The 22314-nt window shown below is 46.0% G+C and overlaps 1 protein-coding gene across 3 annotated transcripts in view; it reads right to left on the bottom strand.

Annotated features, from left to right (window-relative positions):
* The window catches only part of NAV2 (neuron navigator 2), a 382063-nt gene that overhangs the window by 201978 nt on the left and 157771 nt on the right, over positions 1-22314 (bottom strand). For 2 of the 3 annotated variants that reach the window (XM_032881203.1, XM_032881204.1), the window contains exons 5-6: positions 20561-20819; positions 7116-7282 (exon numbers count right to left, since the gene is read on the bottom strand). In XM_032881203.1, coding sequence (XP_032737094.1) covers positions 7116-7282; positions 20561-20819 — 426 coding nt within the window. Of the gene's footprint in view, positions 1-7115; positions 7283-15730; positions 15800-20560; positions 20820-22314 lie in introns of all 3 variants that reach the window. The other variant, XM_032881202.1, reaches the window with a different exon arrangement.

The raw sequence follows: 22314 nt of genomic DNA, 5'->3' as shown, positions 1-22314 counted from the left end.
CCCCTGGAAACTTGATAAAGATAGAATGTCAGCTACGTTACCAAGCAACACTGCTCATGGTAAAAATGACCCTTGATAGTTAAACCACATCTGGACTGGGAAGAGCCATAAATGAAGTATAAATACCTCTTGGGGAGCACTTTCATTTTGGGTTTCTCCAAGTGCTGACTACTGATCAGACCTATTCTTTGCAGGAACCTAGAAGTTATGCACATGGTGCTTTTACAAGAGATACTGGCTCCCATGGGGCATGTGATTTTAAGCTACCCCGACTCTGGCACCTGCTGTGTGTGAGTCTTGTACCCTGACACCTGAATGGTCCCTTAAGTGGGAGGGGGCAGCCACAGCACCTGGATGGCCACATGGACCGCTGTCAACAGGACCATTCCTGTGGAAGAGACACACTTTCACTGCCCTGCCAGCCACCTGCGATTCCCGTCTATACCCTGAGCAAGACAGTGCCAAATGTGGCTTACACTGGTCCTCTGAGGGGGACCCTGAGTAGATGTCCTGGTGAGCACTGCACTTACTTATGGCAAGGAGCAAGGCCAGAACTCAAACACAACTGTCTGCTTCGATGTGAACACTTTCTCTTTAATTGTCGGGGCCTCAACGTTTCCTCCCCAGATAACTGTATTCTGGCCCAAGAGACCAGTGCATCTTCGCAAACACTTGCTAGGCTATTTTTTTCTTTTAGTGCCATGTGTGAGGTCCCTAAGTTTGGTAGCTTTTAATTCATCCTGTCTGCCTGGTCTCAATGGCTGATCTAACAGTTCCCTGAATTCCATTTCCAGACGATCCCCCAGAGACTTCTATTTAAATCCAGTAATACCTCCTCGGTTCAAATCTTTATGCTGCCTTTTTAAGCCCGCAGACAATTGTGGCTTCTGCTTGGAGACTTGAGCCAACCTTCCAGCCAGTTCTCAAACAGAGATGATTACCACCTACTGAGCACCGACAGGCACCTGAGCTGTCCTTGACCAGGGATAACAGCTCTGGAGAAGCAAGGGTCTCTGGACGGCCAAGTGAGGCCCTACCCCACTGCTGAAATGATCTTGTAGAAATTTCCCCTCTCTAGGTCCTCCACAGGACATGAGTTTATTAACATAGTGACCCCAGCAGATGTCCTGTCAGAGTAACACCTGGACCCAAACAGTAGGATGAGTTGATCCTTCCCAGCCTTCCGCTCTCTTTCTCTCCACGAAAATCTGGAGTTGGACATCACTGCAAATGCTATAATTCCTCTCAAGTCCTCCTGGAGCTTCCTAGCTAAGTCTATCTTTTTCTTCATGAGTTTGAGCATCTCTCTCTTCTAGGACTTGTGAACACCACCCCTCCCCTGAGGCTGACAGCCCAGGAAAGCAGAGTCTGTGCCACAGTCCCCTCAATCATGATGGCAAGCCAGATGCTGGACAGAAGGAGCAACAAAATGAACAAATGAGAGAAACAACCGGAAACAGGGGCACCCAACTGTATTCTCTGTGTGGCTCCGACCACTGAATTAATCCCATCTCATCTGTAATTTGAGGTCAGAATCCTGGTTAATGATGGGCCACCGGCAACTTCTTCATGCTTACCTCTCCCAATCATTAACTCAGATAAATAACTCGCTTCACCAGCCATGAAGTGACAAGTTCACAGAGATTCTAAATCAATGGTTCTGATGTTACTCAGACAGGACATAGTGCTGAAGGCTGTAGAACGTGGTCTCCACCCACGTCTGGTTCCTCTTTTCAACCCATGACAGGCGGGCGTGAACCAGAGGACAGAAATGACACGGGATTAAGACCAGAGAATGCCCTGGTGGGGCTCCCACTAGGCAAGACCAAAGGGCAGGGGGGAAACAAGTACTCACACCTCACAGTGGCTTGGTGACGGACGACCTCAGACTCACTTTGCAGAAGGAGAAACTGAGGCCTGGAGAAATTCAGCGTCCTGAGTGAGGGCACACTAGTTGGCAGACAGCTTTTGCTCTCCAACCAAGGGCTTTCTGTGCTCTGCCAAGGTCACTAGTTGCAACTCACGCCAAAGCATCAGTATAAAGGGCCAGGTTTTTTTTGTGGGTTTTTTTTTTTTTTACGACTAAGACTTAATGTTTTATTTTTTAAAAAAGATATTGTCAAAATGTAAAAAATGTGATTTTTCACCTACACATAAGCAAACCATAAAATACTGGGCAATGAAATCAGTAATGAAAGAGCCGAAGATTTGTATGAGCAAGGATTATTCCCAATTCATCGCAAGCCTCAATCACAACTTTGTCAGCAGCAGAACCAGAAGGAGCAGCAATGTAGGCCACACCGCTAAAGGGCCAATTTTTAAGCAAACGATCATGTTCTTTCAGCTTCTTAAAGTAATTTGCCTCATTTCAAAAACAGAGTATTTTTTGCGCAAGAGAGTGAAAACAGAAGTGGTGTCAAGTGTGTAGGGAAACTAGCCTCTCGCCCCATGGTTGATAGGAACAGACATAAGTATAACCTTCTGGAAGCAAAATTTGCAACGTTAAAACAGCTGTAACACAAGCATATCCTTTGTGCAGCAATGCCACTGAAATAGTGTACATATACAAAAAAGACATGAGGATGCTCATGTCAGTACTACTTATAACATCAAAAAATCAGAAGCAACCGAGATGAATGTTGTTAAAAATATTAAGGTAATTCATGTTAATGGAGTACTCTGCAACTATTATAAAGAGAGAAAAACCTATAAAAAGGCTGGCTACAATTTGTTTATTTTATTTAGGAGATTTAAGTCTTACACAATGTGTGCAAATGTATGTGTGCGTGTGTATGGGCAGAGCTCCCGTAAGAATTAAATTATTCCTCATAAAGCCCTTACAATAGTACTCAGCAAACACTAAACATTAGGAAAAATTTATCAAAATGTGATGGTATACGCATAAAGAAAGTACAGAAGAATATAAGCTACGGGATAAACAGCGGTTCATTCTGAGAGGAGGGATTACGGAGAGTCCTTTTCTTTCAATACATTTGTGTCGTTTGACAATTTTTGACAGGATGATTTGTACCATGAAAATATTAATAATGACATGTTTTCTCCAAGATGAAGAAAACCTTGTCACTCAGGAGAGAACATCTTTCATCCTTCCATTTGCCTAGAATTTAGTTTAGGAATCCTAAACATTTCAAATTCATATGATGGACCAAACACTTTAGAAACATAGGAGATTTCTGGCAGCGCTAACCCACTCAGAGAATGTAAGTAAAGGGATAGAAGGAGAAGATATTGTCACGAATGTTGAACACGACAGATATTTCTTCTCCCTGAAAATCTGGGAGTCTTCTCTGGAGCCCGAGGGCTACCGGGAGCCAACAGAGGAAGCGAGGAGCGTTCATGCTTCCAAACCATCCCTTGACAGGTGTTTGAGGGGATCCTGCTCGTCACGTCCGGCAGACCAGCTGAGGCTGGGCCTCGACCCCTGCCTGAAGGAGCGGGAGGATGAAGCCAAAGAGAGACCTGACCACGCCTGTGAGGACTATGGGACGACTAGCAGGTTTTCTTAAAGGCTAAGGGTCTATAGACTTTCCTCCAAACCTCACAGGCAAAATCTGAGATGTGAGTCTTTGGGAAAATGAATAGGTTATGTGGCCATACAGGGACATTCCTGGGTTTGATAGAATAACCATGTCCTTGGTCACCTCATGGAATGAGCTAATAAACTAAGGATGTCCCTAGGCTTTTTCTCATTGTGAACTATTTTATATATCTATTACTTTTTTTCTGTTTCGCATCTCAGTTGACTGTTCAGTGTAATCAGAACTAAATTTTAAAATTTGGTCATGGCAGGAGGGTATCTGCCTCTTTGGGTGTGATTTTAAGGGGACTCTCTTAGTATTTCCTCACAAAGAATTAAGTGTTCCCAGGCTCTGGAAAATTCGCCTGTTATAATAGGCGAATTTTTATTCCCCTTTATCCTTTTGAAAAAATCAGGACTCAGTGTTGAAATATTTTTTCTCCTTTATTGACCGAATACTGAATTTCTCATTCCCCTTTCTGGTGTGATTAGATCAATTCCTAGAAGGAGAATTCTGGCCCCATGGATGACATACACAACTGTGTGAATCGGTTTACCTGAGAGTGAGGTGCCAGCACTTGATGCTATCAGGGCCTGCCTGACTCACAAGAAAGCTTCTAGAAGGACAGGTCATGAGATCATATCGTGGACTTTAACTCACCAGAAAGCAGTCCACAACTCCACCGCAGCACCAGCCACACTGAGCTCCAATCTATCTGCTCACTATTGTGCCTCTCTCCGAGACTTTTCAGGATGAAGGATGCTATCTCAGGCTACCTTATGCACCTAAGAACCCGTGTCGCCTCCCACATGGCCGGGTGGTGGAGCTACTTCTCTCTGCGCATACTGTATGTCGCTTGGACCCGGCTACCGCATAAGCTGCCATCGAGATCAGATTCAATAGAGGACATAGGGTCAGTGAGCAAGGAGGAGGAAGCACAAAAGCCTCTGAAGGTAAAGTCGCACTGTCCCTTTACCTCAGGATGGTGGGAAAGCGCTGATATAAAATATACCCAGGTCTGCCCCACACGGGCTTTACCTAAACTCTCCAGGATGGAAGAGGGGAAACAAAAGCACCCTTTGGTGCACCAATCAGTTATTTTAATCATTCCAAAAGCGAATCCTCAGTGGATTTTGTAAGAGTCATAGCTCACAAAATATTCTCACACAACCTCACTTGATCCTTGCCCTAGACCTCCCAGGGGACAGAACAGAGCCCGAGTTCAAATCCAGGAGTCGAACCCCAATATGAATTCCAGGGCTCAATTACAGGGAGGACAAGTGACCAAATCTCAGTTAGCCTCCTTTACCTGTAAAACTAGGTTAATAATATTTACCACACAGGATGTTTGTGAAGATCAAGTAACACGGTGACAATCAAAGCCCCTGGCAAATACTACCTGCTCAGTAAATAAGTCTGACTTCTCTTTCTTCCTATCCCACAGTCCTTCCCTGGGGCAATGCCACCATTAGAAGTTGCAGCCGCCATCCTTTGACAGGCGTGTGGCTCCCTGGCCGCTCCGGGCACACATGGCAGTCTGTGCCCATGACAGAAAGAGACTGGTGGCCGTCCCAGCACAGCTGGCCAGCACCTGGTGGGCTGCCTGAGTGGTTCTGCCTCGGTAGGAGGCTCTGGGACAACATTCCAGCTGTCAACCCTTCATCCTCCCCTACCTGTTTTAACCATGAGGAACTTCTCTTTCTTTTCTCAATCTTTTGGATATTGGTCTCACATCCATCCTTCAGATGTTTTTTAAGACATTCTCTCCAGGTGACCATGGCACAAGGACAGAATGGCCCAGCAGAGGGCTCTGGGCAGGGTGCCTCCCACATCCTCTTAGCTCCCCTCACTTACTCAACCTGCACATCTCCAGAGTTCAATGGGCAAGGCTTTGAGCATTTCTTTTCTGCTTGCAGGAAAAGCATAGTATTAATAATGGTTCTGGAACCAAGGTGCGTGGGTTCAGATCCAACTCCACCTCTCACCGTCTCTGGTGTGGCTCAGTAAGTATTTAACCTCCCTTTGCCCAAGTCTCATCCCTTGTAAGATGGGGATAACAACATAGGTTGTTGGGGGATTCAATGAGGCCCATAGTAGGTACTCAGTAAAATGTATCTCTTATTTATTTATATAAAAAACACCTTTCTATATAGATTGTGCGTGCGTGTGTGTGTGTGTGTGTGTGTGTAAATGTATTGTGAAATCAGTTCCAGAAGAATATATAGAGGACGGTTTATATTAGCATCCTTCAGGGAGCATGCAAAGGAGAACTTTTGATATGTACTTGTACCATTTTACAAGCATACGTTATTTTTGCAATTTAAACACACTTTTAAAAAGAACACACTTCTGGAAAGAACACATTTTTGAAAAGAACACATTTTTGAAAAGAACACACTTGGGTATGGTTGTAGAAGAGAAAGGGAGGGGAGGTGAAGAGGGGGAACGGAGAAGAAGAAAAATGATTTTCTTCAGGCAGAAGCCAAGGCTGGATCACAAAGCATCTTGACTGGCTAAGACATCCTACTTCTAGTTGCAGAGTTTCCAGAGCTCTGTAGGCAAAACCTTCTGCCATATATATATCAGCCATACACAAATTTCCTTCATATTTTCTCAAATATTCTGGCTAGGGGTAGGGCAGAAACCCAGCTCCACTGAACCAAGTCACCCTGGGCTGGAGAGGTAGGTCAGGGAGGCTCTGACCTCGTTCACAGTGGGAAGGCTGTCCAGACTCTTGGAGCACTTTAAGGAGTGAGGGGCAGCCCCTTGGGTCTCGGGAGAGTAACGGGGCACATCTAGGACAAATCCTATCAGACAGACAATGCTTCCAAGAGATCTGAACATGTTCCGCAAAGAAGTCTATACCCCTTTGCCAGGGAGGAATGAAGGAGGGCTCTGCCTCTTACCGTAGACTCTTCTATGCTGATTCGTTTCCCCAGTGTCCCACAGGACACAGACTGGAGCAAGCAAAGGTTTGTTTCACTACCTTCTGGGCAACAGCCCCCACAACGCTACTCACCTTTCCCCCCATCCTAAAATCTCAGGGCTATGTATAGCAAAAAGTCTTATCCTCTTTTGATAAAAGTTACATCACCAGAACACAAGAATAATGTTGCATATTCTTTTATGTAGCCAAGGTATTCATTTGGCCAACCCACATGTCTTTTTGAAGACATGTTTATTTAACTTCCTTTATATCACTTTTGATGGGTAAAAATCTAATCAGTTTACACAATGCATCCTCCAAGAAGCTTGCTTGCATTTCTAGAAAACCATCTACCATATACAACATGTTCTATGAAAGTTTATTTTCAAATTGTAGATGCTGTATCACTTCTCTCCATAGTCAGTATCTTCTGGGCCCTCACTGAAACAAATACACGTATTTCTGCTAGCAACTAGGAACATATTTCCCCCACTTTCTTAATGCCTCTGCTAACAAAGTTCCTGCCAGCCAATATGTCCTGTGGTCCATCTTATTTACAACCTGCTCCCAACCCTGACCAAACTCACCCAAAGGAACTAGATCTGCTGTAAAGGAAGATGTCAAAAAGGATCCTCAAGAAGTTGACTTACCTTTCTCATGGCTGTTTGGTGGTGGTGGTGGAAGCGGGGAGGTGACCGGTTTGGACTTGTCATAGTTGTTAAAGCTCTGGCTGCGTCGGTTGTTAGCAGTGGCTGACCCTCCACGTGTTTTGGCTTCGCTGCCTGCAGCGGATACCCTCGCAGTGGGACCTGGAAGTCTAAAATCCAAGAGCAACAGAAGGATGGATTCAGTCTCAGAGGAGCAGCAGTGTCTCAGAAGAAGGAACTGCAGTCATGCAGGAGGTAAACGAACCATTCAAGACATTGGGTCTCTGGAGGTTTGCCAATCAAAAGAGTTAGTGGAATCACTACAAACACCTAGGCTACTAAGGACCCCAGAAAAGTCCAACAGCAAAACTTGAGTTTGCCTTTGAGCAAAGGCAAATTCTGAAGGAAAAGTAAATGAACATGTTTGCTGATTTAAAAAAAAAGTTCATCTTCCTTTTTCTCTTGGATGAGTAATTTTACTTTTCAGTGGGGCCAAACCATGTCAACTCCAATTCTATGAAGTGTGGAACATAAAGGCCAATTAAGACTCTAAGTGTTTACCTTATTATGTGTGCATTAATACCTACCTTTGGTTTGTCATGTTTGTCATAATCCAGGGTTTCAGGGTCAAGAAAATGATGTAATTTATAATGGTCAGAAAAAGACTAGCTAGCACTCAGGACCCAATACAACTACAATGAGAAAACTTATGGCCTGGGTGGAAACATGTGTTGAGACATGTATTCTTCCTCAACACCTGACAACTTGTCTCCATAGGCATTACTTAGAGGCTGAAGGCCAGCTTCTCTGCACAGTAGATGGATATAAATAATATGTTCTTTCTGTAGAACCAGCAGGAATCCATTAACCTAAACACACACATACATGTTCTCTTTAAATGAAATACCTCTATTGGGGTAATTTGGGAAATAAGCTAGCAGACATCTTTGTAATAAGTCTCAAGATATTATGGCCTCCTCCCCCAAGAGTTAAGGTTAAGTCTCCCCAGATCAGGAACTTGGGTTCAGAGACTACAAAGCAGCCTGTTTCTAATCATTAAAAGTTGAAAGATGAATAAATAATGAAATAGTTCTATCTTTCAGCTAAAACCCACTTAACTGTGTTTAAAAGCCACTGGAACCTCTGCTGACCAGCATTAGATCTAGTGATAAGTCTGAACTTTCAACCCATAAAGCTTTCAACTTTCTCTTCCCATGCAAATCTAGTAAGCACCAAAGAGGTTTGCAGTCTGGAAGCATTTTACATATAAGCAGGCAATCACTTTAAACTTTTCTTGCTGGCTGAGCAAGAAAGATGGTTGTAGAATAAACAGAGAACATGAGCTAGTGTGAGAGCACTGTAAAATTTATACAGTTAAGAAGAAGGTGGCCCAATTCCCTGACTGGGAACTAGGCGAGAAGGAACGGGGTGAGTTCTCCCCGACCAAGTGGCAGAGGGAAGTGCACTTTCCACTGCACTGGGAGGATGTGCCCCTCTGTTAATTTACCCCATCTTGTTTGGAGAAAATATTCACCCCATAAAGACAGGCACAGAGTGGGGTACAAAACCAGCAGTGTCTTGGTCTATATTTGAATATGAGATGTGGCCAGCACAACTGGATAAGGAGGCCTAGGAATGGAATCTTGGTATGTCTTGGTTTTGCTTTGAGTACAAACAGCATCCAGTGAGGCTTCCAAGTCATTTTTAGTGGAGTACTGACAATTAATGGTAGGGATTCCGTAGGTGCAGATGTGGAGTCCTTTGGGCTGGACTCCTCTAACCCAGCTATAGTCTACAGGAGTCCTTATGCCCACAAACAGGCCTGGAAAAGCATTATAGCCTTGTTCCAAGATAATGTCACAGCAACTGTATGAAGTGGTACAGGGTAAAAGGCCATAGCATTCTACTTCAGAGGGGGTTTGCAAGGAATAGAGAAGCAAAAAGCAACAGGAAAGGAAAGATATATTCCTTTCGCAGAGCTGCTGAAGAGCCCCCACTGCCCTGACCCACGGCTGGACCACAGATTTTTCAGGGCAGTCAGGGCCATTAGAGAAAGAAGATTGATCAAAGCATCGGATGGAATGAGTATAACCTTGAATTGCGTAGGCAGTCTAGTCCTCTGTGAGGCAGTATGGAATAATGGATAAAATATGGGCTTTTTCCATACACATGAGAGTGGACCAGTGTTATAATCTCTCCAAGATTCATGTTCCATATCAGATAACTTTGGAATAATAATAAACTATCCAATAGGATAGTTGTTCATTTGGAATGGGGCTTAATGTCTGGCCTATTATAAGTACTTAATGCATGTGAGTTCCCCTTCTCATCCTCTCTGCTGAGCATGAATTCATAAATGAATTCGGCATTGTAATAAAGGAAAGATGCTTTGGTACAAAAAACAATCAAAATAATGGAGGAAATCGATGGATCTAGATGAAAGTATCAGAAGAGAGAGGACAAAAATCAACATAAGAAAGTCTGAGATCTACATTTTCAAAGAGGCAAGCCAGGTTTTGGCAGATGGTACTCATTTCCCTAAGAAACATTCCAGAAGAGAAATTGCTTCATCCAAGTATCTGTGATGGAGACCTTATACTTAGGGTACCTCTGAGCCATCTGTAGGCCCCAGTCCCCAGAATGAAACATTCCTGGTCTTGGATCAACCAAGCCAGTTCTGGTTTCCCATGGATGGTCATCATCAGATTCTCTGCACTGAGTCAGGACCTAGAGGTGCACCTCTGATGGGATCGGCCTAGCCTTCAAGTGGCTGCAGGGTTGTGACCAATTTCCTAGGACATGGAGAAGGAGCTCTCGAAGGCCTTGGAGGCAGCTGATATGAAAAAGGAATGGTCAGCACATATTTGGGCATCAAAAGCCACCCCAATGTTCAAGTCAATTCATGTCACCTTCTACCTCCATCACTGTTACACCTTAGTCAGGACAGCTCCTTGAACTTGACCAAATGGAAAGACTAGGTAGAGACCAAGTAATTCCTTCCAAGTTTCAGAAAGTGTCTAGATGCTTTAAAACATGGGTTTTGTTGTGAATGGGCTTGAGTAATTGCTTGCTCCAAAGCAAGCCCCCTACCAACCCTCTGAAATTTCCAGCAAAGTGCACCTAACATACAAAGGCCTTGAATGAACGTGTGGTGGGTAGGAAGTAAGGAAAAAGGCTTGTTTGGATCGACCCATGAGGGAACCAAAATATTCTTTGGGATAGTGAGTCAATTCCCTCAATTTAATTCAGAGTGAATTATAAGATTTCAAATGTAGCATTTCAAAGACAAAGGTGACCTTGAGGACCTAAGGTACATGAGCAATCATGGGGAAGGCACTGGGTTTTCTGAAAATTGAAGAAGAGTTTTCTATGGTCTGAATGTTTATGTTTCCCCACCCCAAATTCCTATGTGGAAATCCTAATGCCCAGTGTGATCTCGTTAGGAGGTGGGGCCTGTGGGAGATGATTGGGAGATGATTATGTCATTACACAGAACCCTCAAGAATGATATTAATACCCTTATAAAACATGGTGCAGAATACTAGCTGGCCTCTTCCACCCTATGAGGACAGAGTGAGAAGTCAGCCATCTGCCACCTGGAAGGTAGTGCTCACCAGAACCCAACCAGGCTGGCATCCTGATCTTGGACTTCCAGCTTCGAGAAATGTGGACAATAAATTTCTGTTGTTTATCAGCCACTGAGTCTGTGGTATTTTACTATGGTAGGCCAGACAGACAGAGGGAGGGTTCTCATTCATTCTCCTCTAGATCTTAAGGGACTGACTGATCCCAGATGACATCTAAATTACATATGTATTGATAAAAGAATATACAAAGGTCAGAAATAATTCAGAGAAGGAAAATGATAATCTTGGAAGTTGGTGGGATGGCCAGCGAAGGTTCCAAATAGATGGGACCCCAGAGGAAGATGTGGCACATGGAACAGAAATGTGAGTGGAGGGCAAGAGGGTACGGAGTCAGGATGAAAGGTAGAGGTCTCCTGAAGAGGAAGGAAGGGCTGGTGTGTGCTGGGGAGTGGGGGACAGGCTGGGAGGAAATGAGGCTGGAGAAGCAGGCAGGGCACGAGTAGAGAAGTCCTTGTGTGCCATAATATGAATCTGGACATTGTCCTGGCCTCCAGCAATGAGGCATTTGTTAGGGAGGCTGGGAGCAGAGCTAGAGCAGAAAAGGAGAGTATATATCCTCTGGTTCACAGTAACACAGACCCAGCTCACATTCCCAAGTTCATTACTGTTAACATCTTCAAGCATCACCAGAACTGCTATCAAGTCCCAGCCTGGAAACAGTTGCTACCTGTACGTTAGCATCCCTCTTCTCAGGAGAATTGGGTCTTGCTCATGTGGACCAGCAGGGAGAGGGGAGCATGTCAAGTCAATTCTGCATCATTTATGGTGCCAGAATGTTCCAAGGACTCCTTTGCCAGAACAACTCTACTTCTCAAGATCATTCCATGTTCCAAACATAGTTACAAAATGACAGAGGGCACAGATGGGTTCTTTGAAACATACACATGTTGCTTTTCCAAAAAAAAAAAAAAAAAAAAAAAAAAAAGTAAATTTAAAGGAAGTGGTGTTAAAAAGAGGCAGAAGAGAAACCCCGCTGCTGTTGGAGCCATGGCTGATTTCGTCAACATGTTCAGAGCCAAGCAGGCAGGGTGGTAAGTAGTCACTGCTGGCACATAACCTGTGAGCGCATCCCAGCTCCACACCCTGTGCACGCTGTTGGGAAGAAAGACCTTCTTCCCCGCAAAGCCACTTGAAATGGAGAAGATGGCCCTCCCAGGAAGGATGGTAGCTTGTGGGCACAGGTTTGGGATCTCAGGTGGAAGGTGTGATCAGAGGTGCTTTTTTTAGCCAGAGGAGATCATTAAATGCTAAATATCTCATCTCCATGGCCTCTGCTTTTCAGCAGCTAGACAAAGAGGACAGAAGTATGAGCCCCACCGCTTCCTCGCCATAAGACGGTCATGTAGACCAGCTCCATGGGGTTTTGCTAGAGGTGGCCTGGTGGCCCCAGCTGGCCCAGATCAACCCAAAACACCAACGTCACTGCATCTGCTGGTTATGGTGCACTCCTTATGGGCCAGACATAAAAGGGTTGGGGTGATTTTACTTGATCCACATCACACTGAATGAGGCAGTGAGGAAACACGGGCTCCTGGAGAATAAATGATCTGCCCAGGTGATGTGGTGAGTTGTGAAGAGGGGCTTTCGGTAGGTCTGACTAGCCGCACTCACAGCCGCCATGCCTCCATGTCTCTGCAGATGGACTATTCCTATGAACCTGGCACCCGCTGGTCTTGCCAAGGGAACATAATTGTAGTTGAAGGCAGAAATTTCTGGAAAACCTCCATCCCTGTGCTGATTCCTCCATAAGCCTCTTCCCTGCATCCAGACTCCTGGGTGAGGCTTCCCACCCTATTGGATACCCCTGGTGCCTCTTGAAGTGTTTGACTCCGCCAGGTGTTCCAGCAATGTTTGCACTTGAGTGAGATCTATTTCCTGAGCTCTGGGAGAGGTGCCTTGCTCCATCAGCAGGGGTAAGGCTATTTCTTTTGGTGGCTAACATTATGGCTCCATTTGGTGATGCCTGGATCAGCTAAAATGCTTATCAGAATTGTGTTCAAGGCTGGGGGTGGGAAAGGGAGGGGGATAAGGGAGGGCAAGGAGGATTATTAGGCAAATAATGAAAGAACATCCTTTCATTAGCCTCATCAGAGACAAAAATGTATCCAAAAGAAACTCTAGGTGGGGGGATGTGGCCCTGAAAGAAAGCCAGACCTTGGCATTCAGTCAGTTTGGAAGCCCTAAACCCAGCACACCCTGGGGGAGGGGCAGACATGGCCTCACCCTTCAGTCCTTCCTCTCTTCCCACTGCCTCCTTTCACCATCCGGGACTGATAACAAATCATCCCGCGGTGGCCCTGTGCCTCAAGCAGATATTTCCCCCGGCAAACTCCTGTTTGCTTTATCTTCTAGAACGGAGCACATCGTGGGAACAAACACTGGATTTCAGGTTCCCTCCAAGCTCATCTCCCTCCTTTCCTTTTGTCCGTGAAAGAATTTCAATCTACACTGGAACTGGAGGATAGGAAATGGAGCATCTCATGCACACGCCCTCAAAAGAACGGCACTTAAGAACGGGGAGGCTGATTTCCCATAAATGTCTGATTTATGGATTATGGAAACTTATCTCTTGACCGATGCACATCTGCCAGAATTCCTCTCCACCCTCAAACTGATGAACATACTGCTTAGACTCTGGCTGGACCCTCACATGTCCCCTTGCACTCCTGGTCCATCAATACAGCACACCCCAGGGGCACCTGGGTGGCTCAGTGGGTTAAGCCTCTGCCTCCCGCTTAGGTCATGGTCTCAGGGTCCTGGGATCCAGCCCCACACTGGGCTCTCTGCTCAGTGGGGAGCCTGCTTCCCCGCTCTCTCTGCCTGCCTCTCTGCCTACTTGTGATCTCTCTCACTACGTCAAATAAATAAACAAATAAATATCTTAAAAAAAAAAATAGAGCACACCCCAAATCCTCAATAGACTCACTTGTTTCTTGCTCTGGCATGTGTTTCCCAAATTGCAATTCCTCTGCTATTCCCAAATAAACTCAATTTGAGTTTGGTAATTTGAGCTTGCCTCAGTTTACCTCCTTATTTAGGTTGACACCTATGTAGGGACATCTGCACCACACTCAAAAACTGGGAACCCCGTTTGCCAGGGCAGTTGGTGTCCGAGTTGGACCCTGTGTTACTTTTCAGGGAAAGCAGGCACTCTCTAGTATGCTGTTATGACCTGGGTGTTTATGTCCTCCCGGCTCCTGCCCCAATTCATGTGTCATAACCCTAATCCCTGGGTGATGGTATCTGGAAATGGGGCTCACGGGAGGGACTTAGGTCATGAGGTTAAAGACCTCATGATGGGATTGGTGCTTTATAACAAGAGAATGAATGGGGCTTGCTTCCTCTCGTGCTGCTCCCTATGTGCGGACACAGCAAGAACACGGCCACTGAAAACCAGGAACAGGGCTCTCATTAGAACCTGACGGAAGGTCGTTCTGACCTTGAACTTCCCAACCTCCAGAACTGTAAGGAAAACATTTCTGTTGTTTAAGTCACCCAGTTTACAGTGATTTGTTCTAGCACCCCAAAATGACAAAGCACAAGATTATGAGAAGCACTGATGAATGTGGGTTCCCTCCTGTCCCCCGGAACCAAGTCAGTGTAGTATCTGGACTTGGTCTACAGAGAGGCCACTGCCCTGTGGCTTCTTGCCAACAGCCAGGCAGATCCCAAGTCGGGTCTCCCGATGTGTAACCCTTTAGAAAAGGAAAAGAAGACTCTGGCTAGAAAAGAGACCTAGAGCTTGACGGAGTGGGGCAGCAGGCTATATTCAGAACGTATTTGCCACACAAATACAGATACAAATGCAGTGTGGGTCTCCCTTTAGCTTTAAGTGAGAATTCAATGAAAAGTAAATGAAGCAATTCCACCCCAGCATTGGGTTCTGTTGGGATGTTACAAGTGGAGGCAAAAGACTGAGGGTAATGTCTGAAATCAAAGATTTTTAAAAGCAGCCTTGACAACCCCCTAAGTACCAGATTTCGAGGGGGAGGAAGAGAGAAGTGTAACACAGTGGTTAAGGTGAGGGTTCTAGAGTAAGATACCTGGGCTCAAATCCTGCTTTTATGTACTTTCTGTGTCACCTTGGGTAACTTACCTAACTTCCTCGATTTTAGTTTTCTCATCTGTAAAATGGGGACAATACCATGATCTGCCACATGAAGACTGACTTGAGGATTAAATAAGAGAATGCATTCAAACTGGTGCATAATGAAATTAAAAAATGTTAGTTCTTGCTACTTTTAAAAGAACAGTGGATCCCAAAGACATGACCGGCATTTTCCGTACCCTGGAACGGGTCCTCCTATGAGGCCGTAGATGCAAAACTCTGTGTCAAGAGAACTAGTTAGTGAGCAAGGCTGATTTTTATTTTTAGGAGACTGAGGCAAACTCTCCAAGGTACAAAAGAGCATCCAGAAACGAAAATGAGACAGAGCTGCCTTGCTGCTTTGTCTCCTCCCACCAATGGGAGTCATGCTTCCATTCTTTCTAATTCAAAAGAAAACCAATCCCACATTAGTAATTTTAGCAATAACAGCAACAATAAAAAGCACCACACACACACACAAAAGGGATGCAGGTGAGGTGGGATCAGGGCCAGGCCAGAGCAGGGAGCCAAGCTCATCATAAAACAACTACAAAATCCACCTAGAAACTTACCTCTCCCTAAATCAGAAAGGATTTTGATGAGTGAATAATCAAAGGCCAACTCAAAGAGATGCAGAAGCAGTATGTACAGCTTCATCTCACATAGGCTCTGACACACACATACACACTCCTTTTCAATGATGTCTCCCCCACTCCCCCAGACACTCAAAACTCTCCAACATTGGGTCATTAGCCAAAGCACGTTTGGTTTGCTCAAACCGCAAACATGAAACAGGGAGAGGGACTGAAAGGAAACTTAGCCAGAGCAAAGGGATCAATGAGTTGGGTTGAAACCATGCTTTGCAGGACACAGAAAAATCTAACCTAGAAATCTTTTTCTGACCCAGAGTGAAGCGGATGATTTTGCTTTGAGATGAGTCCTTGGATGATGCACTGCATGATGGGAAAGAAAAACAGTAGAAGAGATGAGTGAGGGGAGGGAAGATACGTTAGACACACACACCACTAATAGGAGTAGGTAACAGTGGAGATGGCTGGTTCGCCCTCTGCCCACTTTTCCTACAATACACAGTCTTCCTTCCGGCTCTAACTCTTCTGATGTGACAAAACGCCAATGTGAAGAAATTACTATCAAGATTATCTAAGAACTTCTGTGATTTTTTTTTTTTTTTTTTAAACGCCAAACATCTTTTCTGCTACTTGGGACATAAGGCTTCTTCTTCCCCTCAGAAGACACCAAAGTGAGGGGTGTCTGACAAGTAAACAAACTTTATACCTTTCTAAGAGTATCTAAATGTTTCTGTTTCACATACTTGTTCTACCAGCGTGTTTTTCAGGTAAATGTGCCATAAAATGTTGACCCAAAACAAGGGTATAGATGTTTGCAAGTTTTGCTGCTCTTGGGAAGATTCACTCTCAGTGGTATAGAAATGCTCATTTAAGGGGCGCCTGGGTGGCACAGTTGGTTAAGCATCTGACTCTTGGCTTCGGCTCAGGTTGTGATCTCAGGATCATGGGATCGAGACCCGCATCCGGTTCCATGCTCAGCTCCAAATCTGCTTAAGATTCTCTCTCTCCTTCTCCATCTGCCCCTCCCCACTGAGCTTGCTTTCTCTCTCAAGTAAATAAGTAAATCTCTCTCTCTTTCTCTCTTTTTTTTAAAGAAATATTCATTTAAAGACTTCTGAACTTGCAAAGTTCTAGGGTTTGGATGAAAAGTCTGTACATGTCGGGGTGCCTAGGTGGCTCAGCGGGGTTAAGCCTTTGCCTTCGGCTCAGGTCATGATCTCAGGGTCCTGGGGTGAAGCCCCGCATTGGGCTCTTTGCTCAGTGGGGAGCCTGCTTCTCTCTCTCTCTCTCTCTCTCTCTCTCTCTCTCTCTGGCTGCCTCTTTGCCTCCTTGTAATCTTTCTCTGTCAAATAAATAAATAAAATCTTTAAAAAAAAATCTGTACATGTGAGGAAACTTGATTTGGTTTAATAGAAAGGTAAACTTACTTACTGCCTTATAAAAGGTAGAAATATTTATCTTTCTTGTATCCATACACCCTATACCATGTTCATCCTATACTGACCTGTGTATCTCGACACATATTCTTTGGAACCCTATGCAGCAGTCTCAGGTGAGAAAGACAATGTTGGTGTTACTAGACTCTGGAAGTAAAGGAAGAGAGAAGAGAGAATACAGAAGAAGAAAAGAAATGAAGCAATTACCAGGATTTTTCCTGACCAGTTGAATATCAGTAATACATATGGTAGACATAGGTGGAAAGGAAAATGAGTCTTGGGGACTGTGCTCCTCTCCTGGACTCTGCACTGGTAAGGAATTTCAGGAGCTAAAATGCAGATCAAGTTCTTGGCCTCACATGGATTAATAAGAAGAGCTGAAGGGAAGAGGTAAACGTGAGCCTCCATCGGGCCATCATGGAGGAGCTGCTCGGATTCCCTCGTGCCAGCAGCTCAAATTGCCTTTGCCAGCTTCCACGACTCCTTTCTTAACAAATTTCATGGAAAAGCTGCCAGGTTTTAGTATTTCCTATCCCAAGAGGTGCAGTGTTTAGGCACGTGTGTATCTGGCACAGTTCTAACAGGGGACTGGAACTTGGCGTTCCAGGCTTGCACCAACATTTGTCACCGATGATCAAGGGTCCAAACCATTACCCTTGGGACTCTGGTTACCAAAGACAAAATGTGGGATAGAAAAATACAATGGAACTAAGCCAGTGTTGCCATTTTACTACTCTTAAATTTACAGCCAGAGCGTAAGCATGGGATATTAGATCCCTAGAACTTGAGGATATGATCGTCCTTTGGAAGTAAAATTAGAATCAGTATATAATGTGGGAAACCATTCACCTGTGGAACTAACCCAATCTGGGCCAGATAAAGGATGAGGGAGGACACAGAGCAACTCCAAAGGCCAATCCATGTCATCACGGTACTGAGTCAGGGGGCCATGATGGTTAAGAATCACTCTGGAATAAATGGATCCTGGCTTAAGTAAGTTTGGCTCTTCTTTAGGTAAAGCCTTTATTAACAGTAGAACGTTTCTTCTTACTGAGAGATGGGTGTCCTGACTGGAACATCTGGTTTTCTTAAGAAAACATACGCCTTCCACTGGAGTGGGTGCCTCGGGCTAGCATAGCTTAGTGACACAAGCCAGGCATTGCTCAACACATGTTCCTTGGAATCCTGTATGCAGTGAGAAGATCTACAAAGTAAGCTCTGAGGCTAAGTTGGAGGAATGCTTTCTATGGCCCCTTCTGAAGATTCACAGTGCACACATGTTCTTCTCTCAGGCTCCCTCACCTCAATAAATAGCACCATTTACCACTGCTCATGCCAGGAATCCAGGCTTTATCTGTGATGCTCTCCCTCACTCCAGCCTGTCCATCGATTCGCAGCCCTGTTGGCTCACCCTCGTGAAGTGGTCCATCAACAGATCTGCTCCACCCCTTGGTCCAAGCCACCATCCCCTGGAGGACTACAAGAGCCTCTTACCTGGGGTCCTTCCTTCCATCTCTAGGCTTCCTAGTCTTATTATCCAGAGAGGAGCTAAGAAGATTTTTTTAACTCTAAATCAGATCAAGTCTCTCTTCTGCTCAAGAACCCCCAGTGGGTTCCTGCTACCTATAAAATGAAATACAAACTCTTTCCCCAGTTTAGCTAGCACACTGTGACTAGACCTCAAGCTCATGGCACTAGGCTACTGCAGGGACCACCAGTCATACTATCTTCCATGTAGATGGAGGCTTTGCTTTGCATGTCATGTTTTCCAACTCCCCTCACCCACTGAGCTCCAGCCACACCAGCCTTCTTTCTGGTCCTCCAACCTGCCAAGCTGTCTCTTACACCACAGGGCCTTTGCACCAGCTGCAACCTTTGGCTGATCTATTCTACACCTAAACTTCACATGGCTTGCTCCATGGCATCCCTATCTCTACCCTGGTGTCATATTCCCAGAGAGAATCTCCTAGCAGTCCAACCTAAATTATCAACCTAATCCTTCTGAATCCCATCATCTTATTGTAGTAGCACTATCTGATAGTTCTCTTCCCTATTTTCCTGCCTCCTCTAGGAAAATCCAAAGAGTAGGCACATTAGTGGTCTCATTCATCTTTGAACCCCAAGTGCCTAGAACAGTGCCTGGCACACAGAAGGCATTCAAACACTAACTAGACAAATGAATGCATTTTTGGCAGATTCAAGGATCTGAGTAGACCTGTAGTAACAGTTCTAACTCAACCCAGATTATTTACCAACTTTTCCCCTTATGGAGACCTTCTCCTGCAAGTTACCATCCAGGGAATAAGCACCCTGTAGAATACAGTGTGGGCAATGAGATCCTGGTCATTCAATCACCCAGGGCCATCAGGGACCTCGGATCAGAGGATGGCTCGCACTCAGGTGGTTCTTCAGGTCAGGTGCAGGGGCTCGCTGCCTGGCTCTCTGTTCCTCATTACTAGTCCAGGCATTTCTGCTTGCCTATAAATTTCCATAATGTAAATTGGATATAATTAGATAATTAATTAGGGGATTTACAACACATCCATCACTCCTGGTTTTAACACCATCACAAGTGGGAAGTAGCACTTCTCAGGGGAAGGAAAAAGCGGTAACCATCTATAAGGCACCTGTTTTGTCTGGAACTGTTCTGTGCTTTGTCCAACTACAACGGGCTGCTGAGGGTACAAAGGTGTGCGAGAAACCCTATAGTTATCAACACTGGTGCTTTGGGGGACTGGAAAGCAAAAGTCATTACTCTGCAGCACATGTTAAGTGAAACCAAGCAATCAATTTAATTAGTGACATCTAGATGATTTGCTAACTAAAGGTTTACAGCTTTAAACAATTACTGTGGACTTTTCTCTAGAATTTTACTCTAAGTCAAAAACCTTCTAGCTCCAAATCCCCATTCTTCCCCCTCTGCCATTAAAACGAATGTTCTACAAGGTGATCTTCTGCAGAGTTGTTGAGGAATGCAACTTTTCCCAATGTAACCCAGTAGGTGGTAAGCACCCTGGCCCTGTGCTGGCATATCATCCTACACCAAGAGCTCCACTGGCAGGCATCAGCCCCCCCCCCCCCCCGCCCCGGAATGTGAGCAACACTCACACCCCAATCCTACAAAACAGAGAACCACAGCTGAGGCCACTAACCACTCTCATAAGGTTAACAAAACCCAGTCCCCGGTCCTCTCTGGGAAGGTGGCTGCCCCCTTCCTTGCTAAGCATTGCCCATCTTTCTTCTGTGCTCTAGATATTTCTCTTCTGGTGCAGCAGAGGCATCTACAGCAGAACTTCTGCCTCCACTAAGCAGAATGAGTCACGCATAGAACACTGAACACCCAGCTTACAGGCAAACATGCAAAACCAGTCTGAAGTCTATTTTCAGGGCTGTTCATTGCCTAGGAGCATGTGCAACACAGGCCAGGGCTAGGCAAGAGCAGCTCATTAGCTCTGGCTGCTGGCCCGTCTGACCTCTAAAAGTGCACATCTCCGCCAGGCACAGGAGGCAGCCCCGCCGCATCCGGTCCAAGGTCAGGCTAATCCCCCCACTACCAGTAGTCTTCAGCACAGAAGGGGCCCAAAGGAGAACATTCTTGGCCTCAGCTGCAGTGGGGCCGAGGGTGGGGGGAGGGTGGGGAAGGGCGCCCTGGGGACCATGGAGTCACAGGGCGGCAGGGAGCCCCCACCTGGACTGCATCTCGGCTTGCGCTTTTGACTGCTGATGTGTCGCCGGCTGGAGAGGCTGGCCCGGGGCTTGGGGGGTGGCCGGCCCCTGTTGCTGAGGGGTGCCAGCCTGGCACTGGGAGGGGGCCCCGGCCGCCTGGGCCACGGCGGGCAGTGGCGGCGCAGAGAGATGCTGCTTTTGGGGCTGCTGCTGCTGCTGCTTGTATCGGGAGAGGCTGAAGAAGAGGCCTAGGATGGCCTTGAGGTTGCCATTCCTGATTTCTGCAAGACAAGAAAGAGATGCTTTTAGACACGGAGTCCCAGCTTGGGAGCCCTTTCTCGCTCACGAGTTTCATTTCTCCAGGACAGGACAGGTTTCCTCAATACTTCCCCAGGGATCACAATCTGGGGAAGTCAGGCCTCGGCCACAAAGAAATTAGCTGCTTCTCCCCCACTGGGATTAGAGCGGATACACGAGGCAAGTTGCAACTGGATGCCTGGCAGGTGCCAGGAGGAAATTCTCAGCAAGGACACAACCAAAAAAAGACTCCTGAGCAAGACCGTGCTTGTTCTCAGGCAAAGCAACCAATCTGAGACAGAGGTGCTCCCCAAGCGCTGAGGGGAGACCCGCTGGTCTCCACCTGGCAGCTCGGCCCAGTCCATGCTCTGTGCCCCTAGTCACTTTCGTTCACGCCAAGGGATTCCCACCTCACTCAGAAATCCTCACTCCGCTCTACCCAACCATCCTTCCCTCAAACACATGGCTCTGTGTCTCCCTTGTCTACTAAATCACTCATTTGGGGTGGGTGTGGGGATTGGCCATAGGAGTTGCTTTCATAAAGAACTCACACAAAATTCTGTATAAAAAAAAAAATGAGAACAGAGTGGGGGTAAGAACATTTTTATTCCAAACACAATTTTTTTAGCTGTTAAAATGCATTTGCCTCAAGGCATGCATAAAAAGCTGCTGAGAAGGAATAAAATATTTATTCACAGGCAGAGGCTATGGTTCGAGGGTGTTTCTCCTCGGGGAATCCCTTCTTTTATGTTCTTTTAACACCAGATGCAATGGCCGGGGCCTGAACCGATTCTGAGGGTAAAGTAATAGGGCCACCCAACCCGAGAGACAGGAAGAAGGAATCTTGGGGGCTCCCTCTGCTTTGCTTCTATCGGAGGCTGAATTTCTTTCTCTAAACTGGCGAGGGGGTTAGAAGTAGTGGGGTGGAGGAAAGGGCACATCCCCTGTGTGGGGAATGCACATGTCCAGGTTCGCCCCGGGGCTGGGAAGAGACGGGACCCTTGCACAGCAGAGGGTATGAATGGGATCCTTTCAGAAACAAATCCCATTCCCTGCAGGCCTGCCAGTGTCTTGGGTGTGATCTGAGCAGGCCAGGCTGAATGACTGCCCCAAGAAATGGCGATCACAGCTGACGACACAATGTGGCTCTTTGCGTCTCACTGGCAAGACCGACACAGCTTTCCCATCACACAAGGTGGTCCTACAGATGCAGTCAGAGCCTATCTGTGTAAGTGCACAGTGAACAGTGAAGGCCTTCTCGGGACCTGGTTGCTAAAACCCCCCCCCCCCCCCCCCGGAATCCTGGATGAGATTCCCATACAGGTCTGGGCTCGTGCCTTAGAAACAGTTTTTACTGGGGTCATCTTGGGACTTATCACGCAAACCATGATGCTTCTGAGAGTGAAAGGGGGGAGCTTTTAATTAGGCCAGGGGGTCAGGTGTAAGCTAGGGCTGGCCCGGGCAAAGGAGGATGCTTAT

Source organism: Lontra canadensis, unplaced genomic scaffold (assembly GCF_010015895.1).
Source record: "Lontra canadensis isolate GAN:19392208 unplaced genomic scaffold, GSC_riverotter_1.0 scaffold74, whole genome shotgun sequence".
Classification (NCBI taxonomy): Eukaryota; Metazoa; Chordata; class Mammalia; order Carnivora; family Mustelidae; genus Lontra; species Lontra canadensis.
This window is presented reverse-complemented; position numbering and strand designations above follow the sequence as displayed.